The sequence below is a fragment of the Oncorhynchus masou genome, unplaced genomic scaffold, assembly GCF_036934945.1.
Source record: "Oncorhynchus masou masou isolate Uvic2021 unplaced genomic scaffold, UVic_Omas_1.1 unplaced_scaffold_1582, whole genome shotgun sequence".
Classification (NCBI taxonomy): Eukaryota; Metazoa; Chordata; class Actinopteri; order Salmoniformes; family Salmonidae; genus Oncorhynchus; species Oncorhynchus masou.
This window is the reverse complement of record NW_027005892.1, coordinates 39,796-60,181: the sequence shown is the minus strand read 5'-3', so window position 1 is coordinate 60,181 and position 20,386 is coordinate 39,796. Positions and strand designations below refer to the sequence as shown.

At 44.8% G+C, this 20,386-nt stretch overlaps 1 protein-coding gene across 1 annotated transcript in view; it reads right to left on the bottom strand.

Moving 5' to 3' along the window:
- LOC135531407 (adhesion G protein-coupled receptor B3-like) overlaps nucleotides 1–20,386 on the bottom strand; it is a 59,243-nt gene that overhangs the window by 19,778 nt on the left and 19,079 nt on the right. The window contains exons 5-9 of the mRNA XM_064959445.1: nucleotides 15,924–16,022; nucleotides 14,771–14,942; nucleotides 12,048–12,161; nucleotides 11,437–11,526; nucleotides 8,223–8,262 (exon numbers count right to left, since the gene is read on the bottom strand). Coding sequence (XP_064815517.1) covers nucleotides 8,223–8,262; nucleotides 11,437–11,526; nucleotides 12,048–12,161; nucleotides 14,771–14,942; nucleotides 15,924–16,022 — 515 coding nt within the window. The remainder of the gene's footprint in view (nucleotides 1–8,222; nucleotides 8,263–11,436; nucleotides 11,527–12,047; nucleotides 12,162–14,770; nucleotides 14,943–15,923; nucleotides 16,023–20,386) is intronic.

Here is a 20,386-nt window from a genome sequence, read left to right as displayed (position 1 = left end):
TGGGAGTTAGTGGAATGAATGGACCATACTGACAGACATGGGAGTTAGTGGAATGAATGGACCATACTGACAGACAGGGGAGTTAGTGGAATGAATGGACCATACTGACAGACAGGGGAGTTAGTGGAATGAATGGACCATACTGACAGACAGGGGAGTTAGTGGAATGAATGGACCATACTGACAGACAGGGGAGTTAGTGGAATGAATGGACCATACTGACAGACAGGGGAGTTAGTGGGGAATGAATGCACCATACTGACAGACAGGGGAGTTAGTGGAATGAATGGACCATACTGACAGACAGGGGAGTTAGTGGAATGAATGCACCATACTGACAGACAGGGGAGTTAGTGGGGAATGAATGGACCATACTGACAGACAGGGGAGTTAGTGGGGAATGAATGCACCATACTGACAGACAGGGGAGTTAGTGGAATGAATGGACCATACTGACAGACAGGGGAGTTAGTGGGGAATGAATGGACCATACTGACAGACAGGGGAGTTAGTGGGGAATGAATGGACCATACTGACAGACAGGGGAGTTAGTGGGGAATGAATGGACCATACTGAGAACTAATCTGTCAGTCTGTTCTGTATGATCTGTTTATTTCATATTGTATGCTTATTTTAAATCATTCTGATTTCAAACCATTGTTGCATTTCCTTTTGATGAATATATGTAAAAATGTAAATAATGCCAGGACACTTCGCACAAATTGAAACAATGAACCGGATGTGCCCATTTTACAGTGTAATGACTATTTCCTCATACAGTTGGGAAGAAACCGACAAAACTTGACTACCAATCTCTTCAAATAGGACGCAGGGACACTACTTCAAAAGAACCACTATAGAGGATTAGATGTTCCTGATATAACTAAGCACAGAGCCGACAAGCCTCCGAGGAGGACTTTCCTCAAATTCGCCCTGAAATCCCGGATACCTAAGACACCTTTTTATCTTATTACGGTTTGGTTCACCTTGGAAAACCCCCAAAACCCCAGACACAACCAGGAGAGGCTAGCTTTTTGTTCAAAAGCTCCCTTGTCAGAAGTCAGAAATAGCCTCTGTTTGGGGACAGAACATCCTGTACTGCTGTTCTCTGTGCATCTCTCCACCACTGCAGAGCTGATGTCTGCGTCCCAAATGGTAGCATATTCACTACATAATGCACTACTTTTGATGAGAGCTGGTCCCTATTGGTCCTGGTCGAAAGTAGTGCACTAGGAAGGGTGCCATTTGGAATGCATTTGCGGCCATTTTAATCTTGGCCTTCTGAATCCTCCACAGGGGAATTGCCTGTTCGAAAACCAACAGGCTGCAAGGAGAACACAAGGTCAGCAGTGTGTGTGTGTGTGTGTGTGTGTGTGTGTGTGTGTGTGTGTGTGTGTGCGTGCGTGCGTGCGTGCGTGCGTGCGTGCGTGCGTGCGTGCGTGTGTGTGTGTGTGTGTGCGTGCGTGCGTGTGTGCGTGTGTGCGTGTGTGTGTGTGTGTGTGTGTGTCCAGCCCAGAGCAGAGCAGCACGGCCAGAAACAGAAAACATAACACTTCCCTTTTTGTTTTCAGCCTGAATCACCACAGAGTGGAGCAGGGAGATAAACAGTGGTGCAGAGAGAGAGAGAGAGGAGGGGGTAGGGGGTGGGGGTAGAGGGTAGGGGGTAGGGGTAGAATGTAGGGGGTAGGGGGTAGTGGTAGAGGGTAGGGGGTAGGGGTAGGAGGTAGAGGGTAGAGGGTAGAGGGTAGGGGGTAGCAGTAGGGGGAGGGGTAGAGGGTAAGGGTAGAGGGTAGGGGGTAGGGGTAGGGGGTGGGTAGTTGTAGAGGGTAGGGGGTAGGGGTAGAGGGTAGGGGGGTAGGGGTAGGGGGTAGGGGGTAGGGGTAGAGGGTAGGGGTAGAGGGTAGTGGGTAGGGGTAGGGGGAGGGGGTGAGGTAGAGGGTAGGGGGTAGGGGTAGAGGGTAGGGGGTAGGGGGTGGGGGTAGGGGTAGGGGGTGGGGTAGAGGGTAGGGGGTAGGGGGTCGAGGGTAGGGGTAGGGGTGGGGGTAGGGGGTAGAGGGAGGGCGTGGGGTAGAGTGTAGGGGGTAGGGGGTAGAGGGTAGGGGTAGGGGGTGGGGTAGGGGTAGAGGGTAGGGTTAGGGGGTAGTGGTGGGGATAGGGGGTAGAGGGTAGTGGTGGGGGTAGGGGGTAGAGGGTAGTGGTGGGGGTAGGGGGTAGGGGGTAGAGGGTAGGGGGTAGGGGTAGAGGGTGATGGAGGTGGAGGTCGTATGACTGCATGGCCAGAGGGATGGGCAGGCAGGCGTGGGATTATTCCTGGTATATATTCTTTGCACAGTTATTATTGTTTCCTGGTATGTATTCCTGGTGTTATTCCAGATAGATAACAGAATTTGGATTTGACTTTTTATTCATTACTTTTATCCTAAACACTAGAACTGCTAAAGCAGTCATTTTATATTACTCTGCCACGTTTTAAGTCTTTAAGTCTTAATATCAACAACAGAACTGGAGTTATAACCAGTTTTAAGAAGGCATGTCATATTTTGGAAAGGTTTTCCCCTGTTGCCCCTCCTTCTCCCAACAGTAGGGCCTGCTCCACTCCTTCTCCCAACAGTAGGGCCTGCTCCACTCCTTCTCCCAACAGTAGGGCCTGCTCCACTCCTTCTCCCAACAGTAGGGCCTGTTGCCCCTCCTTCTCCCAACAGTAGGGCCTGTTGCCCCTCCTTCTCCCAACAGTAGGGCCTGTTGCCCCTCCTTCTCCCAACAGTAAGGCCTGCTCCACTCCTTGTCCCAACAGTAGGGCCTGTTGCCCCTCCTTCTCCCAACCGTAGGGCCTGCTCCACTCCTTCTCCCAACAGTAGGACCTGTTGCCCCTCCTCCCAACAGTAGTGCCTGTTGCCCCTCCTTCTCCCAACAGTAGGGCCTGCTCCACTCCTTCTCCCAACAGTAGGGCCTGCTCCACTCCTTCTCCCAACAGTAGGGCCTGTTGCCCCTCCTTCTCCCAACCGTAGGGCCTGCTCCACTCCTTCTCCCAACAGTAGGACCTGTTGCCCCTCCTCCCAACAGTAGTGCCTGTTGCCCCTCCTTCTCCCAACAGTAGGGCCTGCTCCACTCCTTCTCCCAACAGTAGGGCCTGCTCCACTCCTTCTCCCAACAGTAGGGCCTGCTCCACTCCTTCTCCCAACAGTAGGGCCTGCTCCACTCCTTCTCCCAACAGTAGGGCCTGTTGCCCCTCCTTCTCCCAACAGTAGGGCCTGCTCCACTCCTTCTCCCAACAGTAGGGCCTGCTCCACTCCTTCTCCCAACAGTAGGGCCTGCTCCACTCCTTCTCCCAACAGTAGGACCTGTTGCCCCTCCTCCCAACAGTAGTGCCTGTTGCCCCTCCTTCTCCCAACAGTAGGGCCTGCTCCACTCCTTCTCCCAACAGTAGGGCCTGTTGCCCCTCCTTCTCCCAACAGTAGGGCCTGCTCCACTCCTTCTCCCAACAGTAGGGCCTGCTCCACTCCACTGCCCAGCTGATAATCACTCCACATTTGCCTGAAAACTGAACCTAAACTATACCAAAACTAATTTCACACATATAACAACAAATTAAATAAATTAAGTAAAGTATGGGGGAGTTGATGAGTGAGGGGAAGCGAACAATGAATAATTATGTAATCACCAATTGTGAATGAAGAACAGGGCGGGCCATTCTATTGTAATGATCTATTCTAATTATAGGCCTAATCTGAAAATGGTATGTTCCCTCTATCAGTTCACCAAATTAAAGCAGTCTTATCAGTCTACTCTGGACGACTTAGAGTAGGCTACACAGGGAGAGCATGCGTGATTAGAGTAGGCTACACAGGGAGAGCATGCGTAATTAGAGTAGGCTACACAGGGAGAGCATGCGTAATTAGAGTAGGCTACACAGGGAGAGCATGCGTAATTAGAGTAGGCTACACAGGGAGAGCATGCGTAATTAGAGTAGGCTACACAGGGAGAGCATGTGTAATTAGAGTAGGCTACACAGGGAGAGCATGTGTAATTAGTAGGCTACACAGGGAGAGCATGTGTAATTAGAGTAGGCTACACAGGGAGATCATGCGTAATTAGAGTAGGCTACACAGGGAGAGCATGTGTAATTAGAGTAGGCTACACAGGGAGAGCATGCGTAATTAGAGTAGGCTACACAGGGAGAGCATGCGTAATTAGAGTAGGCTACACAGGGAGAGCATGCGTAATTAGAGTAGGCTACACAGGGAGAGCATGCGTAATTAGAGTAGGCTACACAGGGAGAGCATGCGTAATTAGAGTAGGCTACACAGGGAGCGCATGTGTAATTAGAGTAGGCTACACAGGGAGAGAATGCGTAATTAGAGTAGGCTACACAGGGAGAGCATGCGTAATTAGAGTAGGCTACACAGGGAGAGCATGCGTAATTAGAGTAGGCTACACAGGGAGAGCATGCGTAATTAGAGTAGGCTACACAGGGAGAGCATGCGTAATTAGAGTAGGCTACACAGGGAGAGCATGCGTAATTAGAGTAGGCTACACAGGGAGAGCATGCGTAATTAGAGTAGGCTACACAGGGAGAGCATGTGTAATTAGAGCAGGCTACACAGGGAGAGCATGCGTAATTAGAGTAGGCTACACAGGGAGAGCATGCGTAATTAGAGTAGGCTACACAGGGAGAGCATGCGTAATTAGAGTAGGCTACACAGGGAGAGCATGTGTAATTAGAGTAGGCTACACAGGGAGAGCATGCGTAATTATAGTAGGCTACACAGGGAGAGCATGCGTAATTAGAGCAGGCTACACAGGGAGAGCATGTGTAATTAGAGTAGACTACACAGGGAGAGCATGCGTAATTAGAGCAGGCTACACAGGGAGAGCATGCGTAATTATACACTACGGTTCAAAAGTTTGGGGTCACTTAGAAATGTCCTTGTTCTTGAAAGAAAAGCAATTTTTTTGAGGACAAGTACATTAGTGTCTAGTTTGAGAAACAGACGCCTCACAAGTCCTCAACTGGCAGCCTCATTAAATAGTACAACAATAGACTGACGAGTTTCAGAAGAAAAGTATTTGTTTCTGGCCATTTTGAGCCTGTAATCGAACCCACAAATGCTGATGCTCCGGATACTCAACTAGTCTAAAAAAGGACAGTTTTATTGATTCTTTAATCAGGACAACAGTTTTCAGCTGTGCTAACATACATGCAAAAGGGTTTTCTAATAATCAATTAGCCTTTTAAAAGGATAAACTTGGATTAGTTAACACAACGTGCCATTGAAACACAGGACTGATGGTTGCTGATAATGGGCCTCTGTATGCCTATGTAGATATTCTATTAAAAATCAGCTGTTTCCAGCTACAATAGTCATTTACAACAATAACAATGTCTACACTGTATTTCTGATCAATATGATGTTATTTTAATGGACAAAAAAAATAGCTTTTCTTTCAAAAACAATGACATTTCTAAGTGACCCCAAACTTTTGAACGGTAGTGTAAATGCTGAATGGCTTTCAATATCTGGGAAAATATCCACATCGGGCAGCAGGCGCAAGTGTCAGAGAATGTGGTGATGAGGCTTGTGGAACCTTCTGGGCGGCAGGTAGCCTAGTGGTTAGAGCATTGGGCCAGGAACCAAAAAGTTGCTACATCAAATCCTCGAGCTGACAAGGTAAAACTCTGTCATTCTGCTCCTGAGCAAGGCAGTTAATCCACTGTTCCTAGGCTGTAGTTGTAAATTTAAAAAAATTCTTAACTGACTTGCCTAGTCAATTAGATGTTAAAAAATAAACCCTAGGTTGGCAAGGGGAGCAATGTCACCATGGAAAATGTCTTCACTTCACTGTCATTGGTGAACTACAAGCTTGAAAAGAAAACAAGTCTGGCCGGCACCATGAAAAAAAAAAAAAAAAGTGAGTCAAGAGCTCCCTATATAAGGCACTGGCACAGCCGTGGTGTTGTGGTACAATGGTGTGGAAGAATGACAAGACAATTGGACTCAATAAAGAGAAATCCAGAGACTATTACCAACTACAACCAAACAAAGGCATGTCAAAGTGTGTCAAGCAAGTGAAAGGTACTCAAATTGTGTTTATTGTCAGGACAAGGAATAACAGCTAAATTAAATCCAACTGATGCCGTTGCGTGAAGATGTACACAAGAACGAGCTGACAATAATTTGATTATTTTTTTAAACTTATATTCATTATAATGCCTTTACTGCTTTTGTGCCGAATTTCACGATTTATCAAGGCCTTAAAATGATGTTGAGGCTACTGATGTTTTCATCAAGGCCTTAAAATGATGTTGAGGCTACTGATGTTTTCATCAAGGCCTTAAAATGATGTTGAGGCTACTGATGTTTTCATCAAGGCTTTAAAATGATGTTGAGGCTACTGATGTTTTCATCAAGGCCTTAAAATGATGTTGAGGCTACTGATGTTTTCATCAAGGCTTTAAAATGATGTTGAGGCTACTGATGTTTTCATCAAGGCTTTAAAATGATGTTGAGGCTACTGATGTTTTCATCAAGGCTTTAAATTGATGAGGCTACTGATGTTTTCATCAAGGCCTTAAAATGATGTTGAGGCTGCTGATGTTTTCATCAAGGCCTTAAAATGATGTTGAGGCTACTGATGTTTTCATCAAGGCTTTAAATTGATGAGGCTGTTATCATGTTCAAATGAAATATTCATTCTGTTTCACAGTTGTTACAAAGGTACTCCACAAATAGAATTGATTGAACAATTAAATAGATATATATATTTTACATTTAGCCTACAGTAACTTCAACTAATGAAAACGCCATTGTGTTATTTCAAATAGAAAACACAAATTGTATTCTAATGTTACCCAAATGTATATTTTTGTGATAGCATATATCAAATATATTAATTACACTGTTGGAATGTTGCAGTCAGGCCTTCTGAGTGGCACAGTGGTCTAAGGCACAACTTCACAGTGCTAGCTGTGCCACCAGAGATTCTGGGTTCGAGTCCAGGCTCTGTCACAGCTGACTGTCAGTTAGCCTTAATTCTCTCACAGCATCCAGCCTGTTTGACACAAAGCTATTTTCCACATGTTAGACCACTTTTTTTTCTCAGGCCTCCATTGATTTAGTCACCCAAATCTTCACCATCCTACAAGGGTAAAAACTCCAATCAATTTTGAACAGATTATGATAGAGACCTGGGGTTAGAACCATTGGTTTTGTTAGAGGAGTATTTACACAATGAACATTTACCTATTGGTCAAAATATGTGTTTGTGATTGGACACCTTACACACTCTTAAAAACACAATACGTTAAACATGAGTCATCAACAAAACCAATGAAACCAGGGCTACAGTGCAATGCTTTCCCATCGGCCATTTTGTTAATGAACAACAAGTACAAAGGGATGTTTAAAATGATAAGCGCTGTCATTATTATTCAAATTCACGACTCTCCCACTCTATCTTACCCTTCTCTTTGAAATCAAACAATGCTTTTCATCCCACACAGAAAGCTAGCCGGCTTTCTGACGCCTAACAAATTCTCTTTTTTCACTGAAGCCTCCCCTTATCACTCCTCCACTGTGTCCCAAATGGCACCCCTATTCCCTTTATAGTGTGACCTGTGACTAGGGCCCATGGGTAAAGTAGTGAACTATATAGGGAATAGGGTTCCATTTGGGATGCCAGCCTGTTCTCACATCAAATGGGTCTGTTTTGATAATTAAGCCAGCAGGCGTCCAATGTGGATAGTGGGCTGTTACACAACCTGGGAAGTTATTTGATGTTGTTGGATAGTGGGCTGTTACACAACCTGGGAAGTTATTTGATGTTGTTGGATAGTGGGCTGTTACACAACCTGGGAAGTTGTTTGATGTTGTTGGATAGTGGGCTGTTACACAACCTGGGAAGTTATTTGATGTTGTTGGATAGTGGGCTGTTACACAAGCTGGGAAGTTGTTTGATGTTGTTGGATAGTGGGCTGTTACACAACCTGGGAAGTTATTTGATGTTGTTGGATAGTGGGCTGTTACACAACCTGGGAAGTTATTTGATGTTGTTGGATAGTGGGCTGTTACACAACCTGGGAAGTTATTTGATGTTGTTGGATAGTGGGCTGTTACACAACCTGGGAAGTTATTTGATGTTGTTGGATAGTGGGCTGCTTTAATTTCAATAGGCAATGTAATCAGGAGCTCATTAATTGAACGTGACACCTGTCTGTTTGTTACCTGATCGACAGGCGATGTCAACGTCTTTCTCAAAGTCCGTCTGTTGGGAGAGAAAAGACAACAGTGGTGAAAATACGGTCAGACATAGATGTAGACATAGATGTAGAAATAGATGTAGACATAGATGTAGACATAGATGTAGACATAGATGTAGACATAGATGTAGACATAGATGTAGACATAGATGTAGACATAGATGTAGACATAGATGTAGACATAGATGTAGAAATAGATGTAGACATAGATGTAGACATAGATGTAGACATAGATGTAGACATAGATGTAGACATAGATGTAGACATAGATGTAGACATAGATGTAGACATAGATGTAGACATAGATGTAGACATAGATGTAGACATAGATGTAGACATAGATGTAGACATAGATGTAGACATAGATGTAGACATAGATGTAGACATAGATGTAGACATAGATGTAGACATAGATGTAGACATAGATGTAGACATAGATGTAGACATAGATGTAGACATAGATGTAGACATAGATGTAGACATAGATGTAGACATAGATGTAGACATAGATGTAGACATAGATGTAGACATAGATGTAGACATAGATGTAGACATAGATGTAGACATAGATGTAGACATAGATGTAGACATAGATGTAGACATAGATGTAGACATAGATGTAGACATAGATGTAGACATAGATGTAGACATAGATGTAGACATAGATGTAGACATAGATGTAGACATAGATGTAGACATAGATGTAGACATAGATGTAGACATAGATGTAGACATAGATGTAGACATAGATGTAGACATAGATGTAGACATAGATGTAGACATAGATGTAGACATAGATGTAGACATAGATGTAGACATAGATGTAGACATAGATGTAGACATAGATGTAGACATAGATGTAGACATAGATGTAGACATAGATGTTATGTATCTGTTATGTTGTGTATCTGTTATGTTATGTATTTGTTATGTATCTGTTATGTTATGTATCTGTTATGTATCTGTTATGTTGTGTATCTGTTATGTTATGTATCTGTTATGTTATGTATCTGTTATGTTATGTATCTGTTATGTATCTGTTATGTTATGTATCTGTTATGTTATGTATCTGTTATGTTATGTATCTGTTATGTATCTGTTATGTTATGTATCTGTTATGTTATGTATCTGTTATGTATCTGTTATGTATCTGTTATGTTATGTATCTGTTAAGTATCTGTTATGTTGTGTATCTGTTATGATATGTTATGTATCTGTTATGTTATGTATCTGTTATGTATCTGTTACGTATCTGTTATGTATCTGTTATGTATCTGTTATGTTATGTATCTGTTAAGTATCTGTTATGTTGTGTATCTGTTATGTTATGTTATGTATCTGTTATGTTATGTATCTGTTATGGTATGTATCTGTTATGTATCTGTTATGTTATGTATCTGTTATGTTATGCATCTGCCAGTTCTTTCTGCCTTATTTGCACATTTTGGTGGACTATCCCTTTAATAGGGCTTGTCTCTTTAAGAAAAAAGTATCAGTTTGGGGAAATGTTTGGTGTGTAACTGGCTGAGGTTCTATTTGTGTGGAAAACGTTTTAAGCACAGGAGGCTGCTGAGTGGAGGCCAGCTTATAGTAATAGCTGGAATGGATTAAATGGAATGGCATCAAACACAAGGAATCCATGTGTTTGATGTGTTGGATACCAATCCATAAATTCCGTTCCATCCATTACTAATAGCCCATCCTCAATTAAGGAGCCACCGGCCGCCTGTGCTTTTAAGCAACCTAGATCTATCCATTCCAGGGAATTCCTTTAGTTTGTTATTGTTGATTTTTACTCATATTTGTAAGATGAGCTGAGCTGTTGTGAGGAAATCTACCCAGGGCCAGATTTCCCACTCCCTCAACCATCCGGTGAGATCTGTCCTGCTGATTATATTTTTATTTGAATGACTTGTATTTTTGCATTTTGAAGGGGGATTTCTTATTTAGACTTTTTCATTGACTTTCGGACTATTTTTCATTGGGATTCTATTTGGGATTTAGACTTCCTGAACTTTATTTTGTGTCTATTAGAAATGGTTTTGTGAAAGGATACACATACTATGACCATATGCTTATGTTGCTCACTGTATTCATTTTGACTCTGTCTTGCCTTGGTCACCCTCATATAAACACAGCATCTCTTCTAACTTTAATATTGTAGCATGGTTTGAGATCAGAGATGATTGGTACACTATGAAAAAAAGAAACCTAGAACAACTCCAGCCACATGCAGTGATGAGATGAATTAAGTCAATAGAACAATCCCAATAACAAGCTCTTTTGACATCTGATTAAACATGTCATCTTTATAGAGGAGTTTCATTGCATCTATCTATTTCCTTTCCCTGTTTGGGTCAGTTACTGTCAACTTAATGGTCCTATTCTCCCTGCTCCGTTCCCAACTATATAGCAACACGCCTGCATATAACAGGGAATTTGTAGCACTAAAACAGCGATTGGGAACGAATCACTGTTTGTTCTCTGCAAATGATTCTATTGAACCGGGGGCACTCTGACAGCCAACACACCATTCTACAACAGTGGAAATTAATTCAATCTGTGTAGGAGGATATTAGAATACAATGCTGGGTAGATCAGACGATAGTTATGATGAGCGAAGGTCGTTGGCAGTTGGCGTTCTGCTGGATCAAGAGATTTGGTGTGGCGTTACAAAGGTCATTCAAACAACTTGTGCTTTATTACTGTGTGTGTGTGTGTGTGTGTGTGTGTGTGTGTGTGTGTGTGTGTGTGTGTGTGTGTGTGTGTGTGTGTGTGTGTGTGTGTGTGTGTGTGTGTGTGTGTGTGTGTGTGTGTGTGCATGCGTGCGTGTGTGTGACAATGGAGAGGGGGCTTGGTAAAATGATGAAAATTGAAGCTTGACGAAAGTGACAAATGAGTTTAATCAAAATGAATCCAGGAAGTTGGAAAACGGATCTCATTTATTAAAGTGTGTGTGTGTGTGATCTGTTCCAGGGGCCAGGGCCACGTGCTGGTCTACACTGAGTGTAATTACAGTGGAACTCAAGCAGCTACAGTAAAAGGACGGGTAACAATGCCTCATCCAGCCCAACCAGCAGATTTGGTATTTCAGTTGACTTCCTTCATTGACTGAATTGAAATGGAATGGATCCCAACCCTGCTATGAAGGCTTGTCTTGAGGGTTTGTAATACTATACCCTTTTCACACTGAGCTGAGCCAAGGCGATCCCTGCCGAGCCGTACTGCACTGGCCTGGTTAGGCATCCACCACAGTTGCTGGAAACATACTGGAAAGGACAATGTGAAAAGAATGTCTCCTAGCCAGAGCCAGCACAGTACGGTTCAGTTCAACCCTATAGTGTGAATCAGCTGCTAGAAGCAAATCCTAACCTACATTTAAGTGGAATTTTCACTTGGTTTGGGTTCCAAATGGCACCCTATTCCCTATCGGCCCTGGTCAAAAATAGTGCACTATATAGGGAATAGGGTGCCATTTCAGACTTAGTCTCATTGACATCAATTCATATTTTACTCGTGATCATGTGGATGTGCTCCTTTGTTTCAAATATAAAAGCAGGTATAGGCTTTGGTTGAGCACAGAGGAGGCTGGTGAGGGAGGACGGTACATATAATGGATGGAATGAATTAACTGGATTGGTATCGAACACATGGACACCAGGTGTTTGATGTGTTTGAGACCATTCCATTTATTTCTGTTCCAGCCATTACCCCGAGCCCGTCCTCCCCATTGAAAATGCAGACCAGCCACCACTGGGTTGAGGGTTATACAGTACTGGTGTTATCGTACCATAATCTGAGCATGACCGTTGGGGAAAGTGCCAGTGTTGTCAGCGTTGAGGGGGTCCTGACAGTTTCTGGGGTCCTGACAGTTTCTGAGACGACATCTGAAAGCATCTTGGACCTGGGGAAAGCGAAGCACCATAGACGTAGTATTAGACACTTGACATTTAGTATTCTATGATATATAATGTGTATTTTAGTTTCTGACAGGCTATGGCCATGACACTAGAGAGTAAAAACATCTTCTATTGTTCCTGCAGTAACCTCTTGACCTTGCTCACAGTGATTACAGCTACATTCAAAGGGGAGGGGCAGGTTAATAGGAAAGTGATGTATTAGAGCGCTTGACATAAGTATAATATTATATATCATGTGTATTTTAGTTTCTGAAAACATCCTCTATTGTTTCTGCTGTAACCTCTTGACCTTGCTAACAGTGATGACAGCTACAGATTACAGGGGGGCAGGTTAGCAGGAAAGTGATGTACAGTGCCTTGCAAAAGTATTCATCCCAGTTGGTGTTTTTCCTACTTTGTTGCATTACAACCTGTAATTTAACTGTATTTTTATTTGGATTTCATGTAATGGACATACACAAAACAGTGCAAATTGGTGAATTGAAATGAATTTTTTTTTAAATGGTGCGTGCATATGTATTCACCCCCTTTGCTCTGAAGCCCCTATATAAGATCTGGTGAAACCATGATGTGTGAAACCACATCATATGATCTGTCACATTATCCCTGTTCTAAAGGCCCCAGAGTCTGCAACACCACTAAGCAAGGGGCACCACCAAGCAAGTGGAACCATGAAGATCAAGGAGCTCTCCAAACAGGTCAGGGACAAAGTTTTGGAGAAGTACAGATCATGGTTGGGTTATAAAATAATATCCCAAACTTCAAACATCCCACGGAGCACCATTAAATCCATTATTAAAAAATTGAAAGAATATGGCACCACAACAAACCTGCCAAGAGAGGGCCGCCCACCAAAACTCACGGACCAGGCAAGGAGGGCATTAATCAGAGGCAACAAAGAGACCAAAGATAACCCTGAAGGAGCTGCAAAGCTCCACAGAGGAGATTGGAGTATCTGTCCATAAAACCACTTTAAGCTGTACACTCCACAGAGCTGGGCTTTACGGAAGAGTGGCCAGAAAAAGCCATTGCTTAAAGAAAAAAATAAGCAAACATGTTTGGTGTTCACCAAAAGGCATGTGGGAGACTCCCCAAATATATGGAAGAAGGTATTCTGGTCAGATGAGATTAAAATTTAGCTTTTTGACCATCAAGGAAAACACTATGTCTGGCACAAACCCAACACCTCTCATCATCCTGAGAACCCCATCCACACAGTGAAGCATGGTGGTGGCAGCAACATGCTGTGGGGATGTTTTTAATTGGCAGGGACTGGAAAACTGGTCAGAATTGAAGGAATGATGGGTGGCTCTAAATACAGGGAAATTCTTGCTTCAGCCTTCCAGAGATTTGAGACTGGGACGGAGGTTCACCTTCCAGCAGGACAATGACTCTAAGCATACAGCTAAAGCAACACTCGAGTGGGGAAACATTTAAATGTCTTGGAATGGCCTAGTCAAAGCCCAGACCTCAATCCAATTGAGAATCTGTGGTATAACTTAAAGATTGTTGTACACCAGCGGAACCCATCCAACTTGAAAGAGCTGGAGCAGTATTCCCTTGAAGAATGGGCAAAAATCCCAGTGGCTAGATGTGTATAGAGACATACCCCAAGAGACTTGCAGATATAATTGCTGCAAAAGCTCTACAAAGTGTTGACTTTGGGGGGTGGGTGGGTGAATAGTTATGCACACTCAAATGTTCTATTTTATTTGTCTTATTTCTTGTTTGTTTCACAATAAAACTTATTTTGCATCATCAAAGTGGTAGGCATGTTGTGTAAATAAAATAACACAACCCCCCCAACATCTATTTTAATTCCAGGTTGTAAGGCAACAAAATAGGAAAAATGCCAAAGGGGGTGAATACTTTAGCAACCCACTGTAAACAAAACATCTGGAATTAATCTGGGCCAGATCACTAATCTCCTAATAATCTCCTAATAAATACTGTAGTTAGGGCCAAATGGGAAACGTGTGTGTGTGTGTGTGTGTGTGTGTGTGTGTGTGTGTGTGTGTGTGTGTGTGTGTGTGTGTGTGTGTGTGTGTGTGTGTGTGTGTGTGTGTGTGTGTGTGTGTGTGGCCACAAGAGATAAGAGGGATTAAACATGTTTAAGGGTCAACAAAACGTTGTGACACAGGGCCATGTTCATTTGGCACCAAGTGTAAAATGGGGTGATTCTATCTGAATTGGTCCAATAAGAAACATTCATTTTTATATCCTGAAATTATTTTGGGGGGTAATTTTGATATGTTGTGCACTATGAACAGAATCCTACTGAAAGAGTAACCCATTATCCCCAACCCATACATACCTCCCCTTGTCCTTCCCTCACTTCCCCAAGACCTCTTTCTCCCTCTACCTCCTCTCCCCCCCACCTTTCCTCACTTCCCCAATACTTCCCTCTCCCCTCTCCCACTCTCCCTCTCCTTCCCACACTTCCCCAATACCTCCCTCTCCCTCCTCTCTCCCCTCTCCCCTCTCCCTCTCCTTCCCCAATACCTCCTTCTCCCTCCTCTCCCCTCTCCTTCCCTCACTTCCTCAATATACCTCCCTCTCCCTCCTCTCTCCCTCTTCCCTCTCTCTTCCTTACCTCTTTCCTCAGGATACAGTGCACCATGACGATGACAAAGCCCTGCAACGAGTCGAAGACAGAGAAGAGGATCTGAAATAGGATGGAGCGCTTGTCTGTCATGGCCAGCACCGCAGACATCCAGGTCAGAGCCAGCAGAGGCAGAACCACACAGGAACTCCACAGAGAGGCCCTGACAGCGGGAGGGAGAGAGGAGGAAAGGATAGAGGGGGATGGGAGAGAGGGGGCGGGAGAAGGGAGGGGAGAGAGTGGGCGGGAGAGGGGAAAGGGAAGGAGAGGGTGGGAGAGGGGAAACAGGGGGAGACAGGGGATAGAGGTTAACCTGGCACACATCAGATCACATAAGACATTACTGCCTGGCCAGACTACTACAGTGGTCTTTCTTGTAGATAGAAGACATTAATGCCTGGCCAGACTACTACAGTGGTCTTTCTTGTAGATAGAAGACATTACTGCCTGGCCAGACTACTACAGTGGTCTTTCTTGTAGATAGAATACATTACTGCCTGGCCAGACTAATGACTCACAAAGCCAGCAGTTCAGTCTACAAATACAGAAGCACCAGAACCATCATCTACTGTGTAAGGACACATAGTATCTTACCAGATAGTGTTCTGTTGTCTCTCTGACATGCAAGACATTACTGTCTGACTGCCCAGTCCTCTACTATAGGTCTAATATTACTGTCTGACTGCCCAGTCCTCTGCTATAGGTCTAATATTACTGTCTGACTACCCAGTACTCTACTACAGGTCTATCATTACTGTCTGACTACCCAGTACTCTACTACAGGTCTATCATTCCTGTCTGACTGCCCAGTCCTCTACTACAGGTCTAACATTAGCTATCTATGCAAGGACACATTTTCCATCCTGTTTATTCTCTGTAGATCTTCCAAGGTCTTGGTCCAGACACACAGACCATCAGACCAGTCATACACACACACACACACACACACACACACACACACACACACACACACACACACACACACACACACACACACACACACACACACACACACACACACACACACACACACACACACACACACACACACACACACACACACACACACACACACACACACACACACAGTTAATCTCATGAAATCCCAGTGCCAGGCATCGATGTACTGTAAGAGAGAACTTACATGGCATTACTGGCTGTAGTTGCAGAGAGAGCAGTGGTGGACACCACACCACATTTGGCACATTTCAGAGTCAACCCTGTATGGGGCTCGTTCATCGGTCTTTGGGACAACAAACAACAAAACAACAGGAAATAGTGTTTAGTGAAGTAGTAGCACTATGTCTAGCATAGCATTCCTTCTGTTCTCTCATACAACATGTGGACACTAGTGATGACAGTAGTGAAGAAGCAGCACTATGTATAGCATAGCATTCCTTCTGTTCTCTCATACACCATGTGGACACTAGTGATGACAGTAGTGAAGAAGCAGCACTATGTATAGCATAGCATTCCTTCTGTTCTCTCATACAACATGTGGACACTAGTGATGACAGTAGTGAAGAAGCAGCACTATGTCTAGCATAGCATTCCTTCTGTTCTCTCATACAACATGTGGACACTAGTGATGACAGTAGTGAAGAAGCAGCACTATGTCTAGCATAGCATTCCTTCTGTTCTCTCATACAACATGTGGACACTAGTGATGATAGTAGTGAAGAAGCAGCACTATGTATAGCATAGCATTCCTTCTGTTCTCTCATACAACATGTGGACACTAGTGATGATAGTAGTGAAGAAGCAGCACTATGTCTAGCACAGCATTCCTTCTGTCCTCTGATACAACATGGGGACACTGGTGATGACAGTAGTGAAGAAGCAGCACTATGTCTAGCATAGCATTCCTTCTGTTCTCTCATACAACATGTGGACACTAGTGATGATAGTAGTGAAGAAGCAGCACTATGTCTAGCACAGCATTCCTTCTGTCCTCTGATACAACATGGGGACACTGGTGATGACAGTAGTGAAGAAGCAGCACTATGTCTAGCATAGCATTCCTTCTGTTCTCTCATACAACATGTGGACACTAGTGATGACAGTAGTGAAGAAGCAGCACTATGTCTAGCATAGCATTCCTTCTGTTCTCTCATACAACATGTGGACACTAGTGATGACAGTAGTGAAGAAGCAGCACTATGTCTAGCATAGCATTCCTTCTGTTCTCTCATACAACATGTGGACACTAGTGATGACAGTAGTGAATAAGCAGCACTATGTCTAGCATAGCATTCCTTCTGTTCTCTCATACAACATGTGGACACTAGTGATGACAGTAGTGAAGAAGCAGCACTACACCATCCCAACGTTCTCTATCATATTAGTAGAATCTAGGGCCAATTTGTCCGTGTTTTTAACCCTTGTGTGGTGTTCATGCTATTCACACAATGTTCACAGGTCTGATGGACACACAACATTTTGTGTTTTTAAAACACTACAGCCATAACAATTTATGCAAAAAATACTTCATACTTAATACTTAGATGTTGACTAATATCAATTACAAGCAATATAGACAGCATACATGGGTAGCCTAGTGGTTAGAGCGTTGGACTAGTAACTGGAAGGCTGCAAGTGCAAACCCCTGAGCTGACAAGGTACAAATCTGTCGTTCTGCCCCTGAACAGGCAGTTAACCCACTGTTCCTAGGCTGTCATTGAAAATAAGATTTTGTTCTTAACTGACTTGCCTAGTTAAATACAGGTAAAATAAAAATATTTGTCATTTATCTATACAAAAATGAGATTTATATAAACAAAAATCAATTATAATCAAGACATGGGTGGAATACATCATGTTTATCTTGAACAAATATAAATGAAACAATGTTTTCATCACAATTGATGTTTATTGCTTTGAACTGAACACATTGGAAGGACAAATTTTCCTACAGTATTTTATGGAAATGATAAATGAGCCCCATTGAACACAAATGAAGGCCGGTCTGCACACCACATGAGGGACAGAGGATTACTGTGTGTTTTGCAAATGTATTCCTTGCACTTGATTCATATGTACTGTGTCTTCCTGTCCTTCTTGTCCACACACATCGCAGTGCTTCTTCTTGTTGCTACCGGCTGCAATCTAGAATGATCAGTTCAGGAATTTGACTAACATCTCACTCACATATTTATTTACAGCAGGCCAATGTAGGAGAGTCAGACACACACACATGCAACAACACTCACACTTACTTCCGGTACTGGAGTTGTTGGTTCTGTGGGTCGGGCAGATGGGGCACCAGCATCCTCTTCCTGAATCCTCCTCATGATGGCTGCAGAAACTGGGGTCCTTGGGATATGTTGTCTCCTCTGGATTTGGGGTCTTACCAGTGCCTTGCCCAGCTCCTCGATAAAGAGCCGTCTCCTCTGGATTTGGGGTCTTACCAGTGCCTTGCCCAGCTCCTCGAGAAAGAGCCGTCTCCTCTTGATTTGGGGTCTTACCAGTGCCTTGCCCAGCTCCTCGAGAAAGAGCCGTCTCCTCTGGATTTGGGGTCTTACCAGTGCCTTGCCCAGCTCCTCGAGAAAGAGCCGTCTCCTCTTGATTTGGGGTCTTACCAGTGCCTTGCCCAGCTCCTCGAGAAAGAGCCGTCTCCTCTTGATTTGGGGTCTTACCAGTGCCTTGCCCAGCTCCTCGAGAAAGAGCCGTCTCCTCTTGATTTGGGGTCTTACCAGTGCCTTGCCCAGCTCCTCGAGAAAGAGCCGTCTCCTCTTGATTTGGGGTCTTACCAATGCCTTGCCCAGCTCCTCGAGAAAGAGCCGTCTCCTCTGGATTTGGGGTCTTACCAGTGCCTTTCCCAGCTCCTCGAGAAAGAGCCGTCTCCTCTTGATTTGGGATCTAACCAGTGCCTTGCCCAGCTCTTCGAGAAAGAGCCGTCTCCTCTGGATTTGGGGTCTTACCAGTGCCTTGCCCAGCTCCTCGAGAAAGAGCCGTCTCCTCTGGATTTGGGGTCTTACCAGTGCCTTGCCCAGCTCCTCGAGAAAGAGCCGTCTTCTCTTGATTTGGGGTCTTACCAGTGCCTTGCCCAGCTCCTCGAGAAAGAGCCGTCTCCTCTTGATTTGGGGTCTTACCAGTGCCTTGCCCAGCTCCTCGAGAAAGAGCCGTCTCCTCTGGATTTGGGGTCTTACCAGTACCTTGCCCAGCTCCTCGAGAAAGAGCCGTCTCCTCTTGATTTGGGGTCTTACCAGTGCCTTGCCCAGCTCTTCGAGAAAGAGCCGTCTCCTCTGGATTTGGGGTCTTACCAGTGCCTTGCCCAGCTCCTCGAGAAAGAGCCGTCTCCTCTGGATTTGGGGTCTTACCAGTGCCTTGCCCAGCTCCTCGAGAAAGAGCCGTCTCCTCTTGATTTGGGGTCTTACCAGTGCCTTGCCCAGCTCCTCGAGAAAGAGCCGTCTCCTCTTGATTTGGGGTCTTACCAGTGCCTTGCCCAGCTCCTCGAGAAAGAGCCGTCTCCTCTGGAGCTTCCCTCTGTTCCAGTCTGGGTTCAACGCCATCCAGTTGACAAACGTGTTGTACGTCCAAGATGTTAAAAGAATATCACAAGTGGCCAGCAGGGGGTTCTTCTGCTGCAGCTGTAGCCAGTCACCAGCTTGTCTTATCCACCCCTCCTTGTAGCGTTGTAATCCATTATCATTTCTGGTTTATGATGTTCCTGGTCACATATTCTCCCATCCCTGTGCAGCGTACTCATGAGTACCACATTTGTGCCTTTCTTTGACACGTAGGACACTAGGGACGTGTCGGCCGTGAACACAAACTTAAAGGGATTGATAGGCCTCTTCCGTGCATTCAGCAGCTGAGGTGGGAGCTCTGTTCCTACCATTGGCAGCTTCCTCTTGAGGAGCTCCTGTCCCAGCTTGTGCAAAGTAAAAAAGTTATTGCATGTGATGTTGTGGCCACGGAGTCACTGTGTCACGTCCAGGACAACCCGCATCCCTTGGTTCCTCTCAGGGGCTCCTCCAGGACAACCCACATCCCTTGGTTCTTCTCAGGGGCTCCCCCAGGACAACCCACATCCCTTGGTTCCTCTCAGGGGCTCCCCCAGGACAACCCGCATCCCTTGGTTCTTCTCAGGGGCTCCTCCAGGACAACCCGCATCCCTTGGTTCTTCTCAGGGGCTCCTCCAGGACAACCTGCATCCCTTGGGTCTCCTCAGGGGCTCCCCCAGGACAACCCGCATCCCTTGGTTCTTCTCAGGGGCTCCCCCAGGACAACCCGCATCCCTTGGTTCTTCTCAGGGGCTCCCCCAGGACAACCCGCATCCCTTGGTTCTTCTCAGGGGCTCCCCAGGACAACCCACATCCCTTGGTTCTTCTCAGGGGCTCCTCCATTTGACTTCACCATTTACACTGGCAAGTTCCACACATATGAAGAAGCAGCATCACAGGCAGCCCAGATCTTGATTCTATATTTTGCAGGTTTAGACGGTATGTACTGCCTGAAGGGGCAGCGACCCCTAAATGGCATAAGCTGCTCATCAACAGTAACATTGGGCCCGGGGTTGTAAAACAGGGGAAGGCGGTCCACCCACTTGTCACACACTGACCTGATTGCAGCTAGCTTGTCTTTCTACACTGACCTGATTGCAGC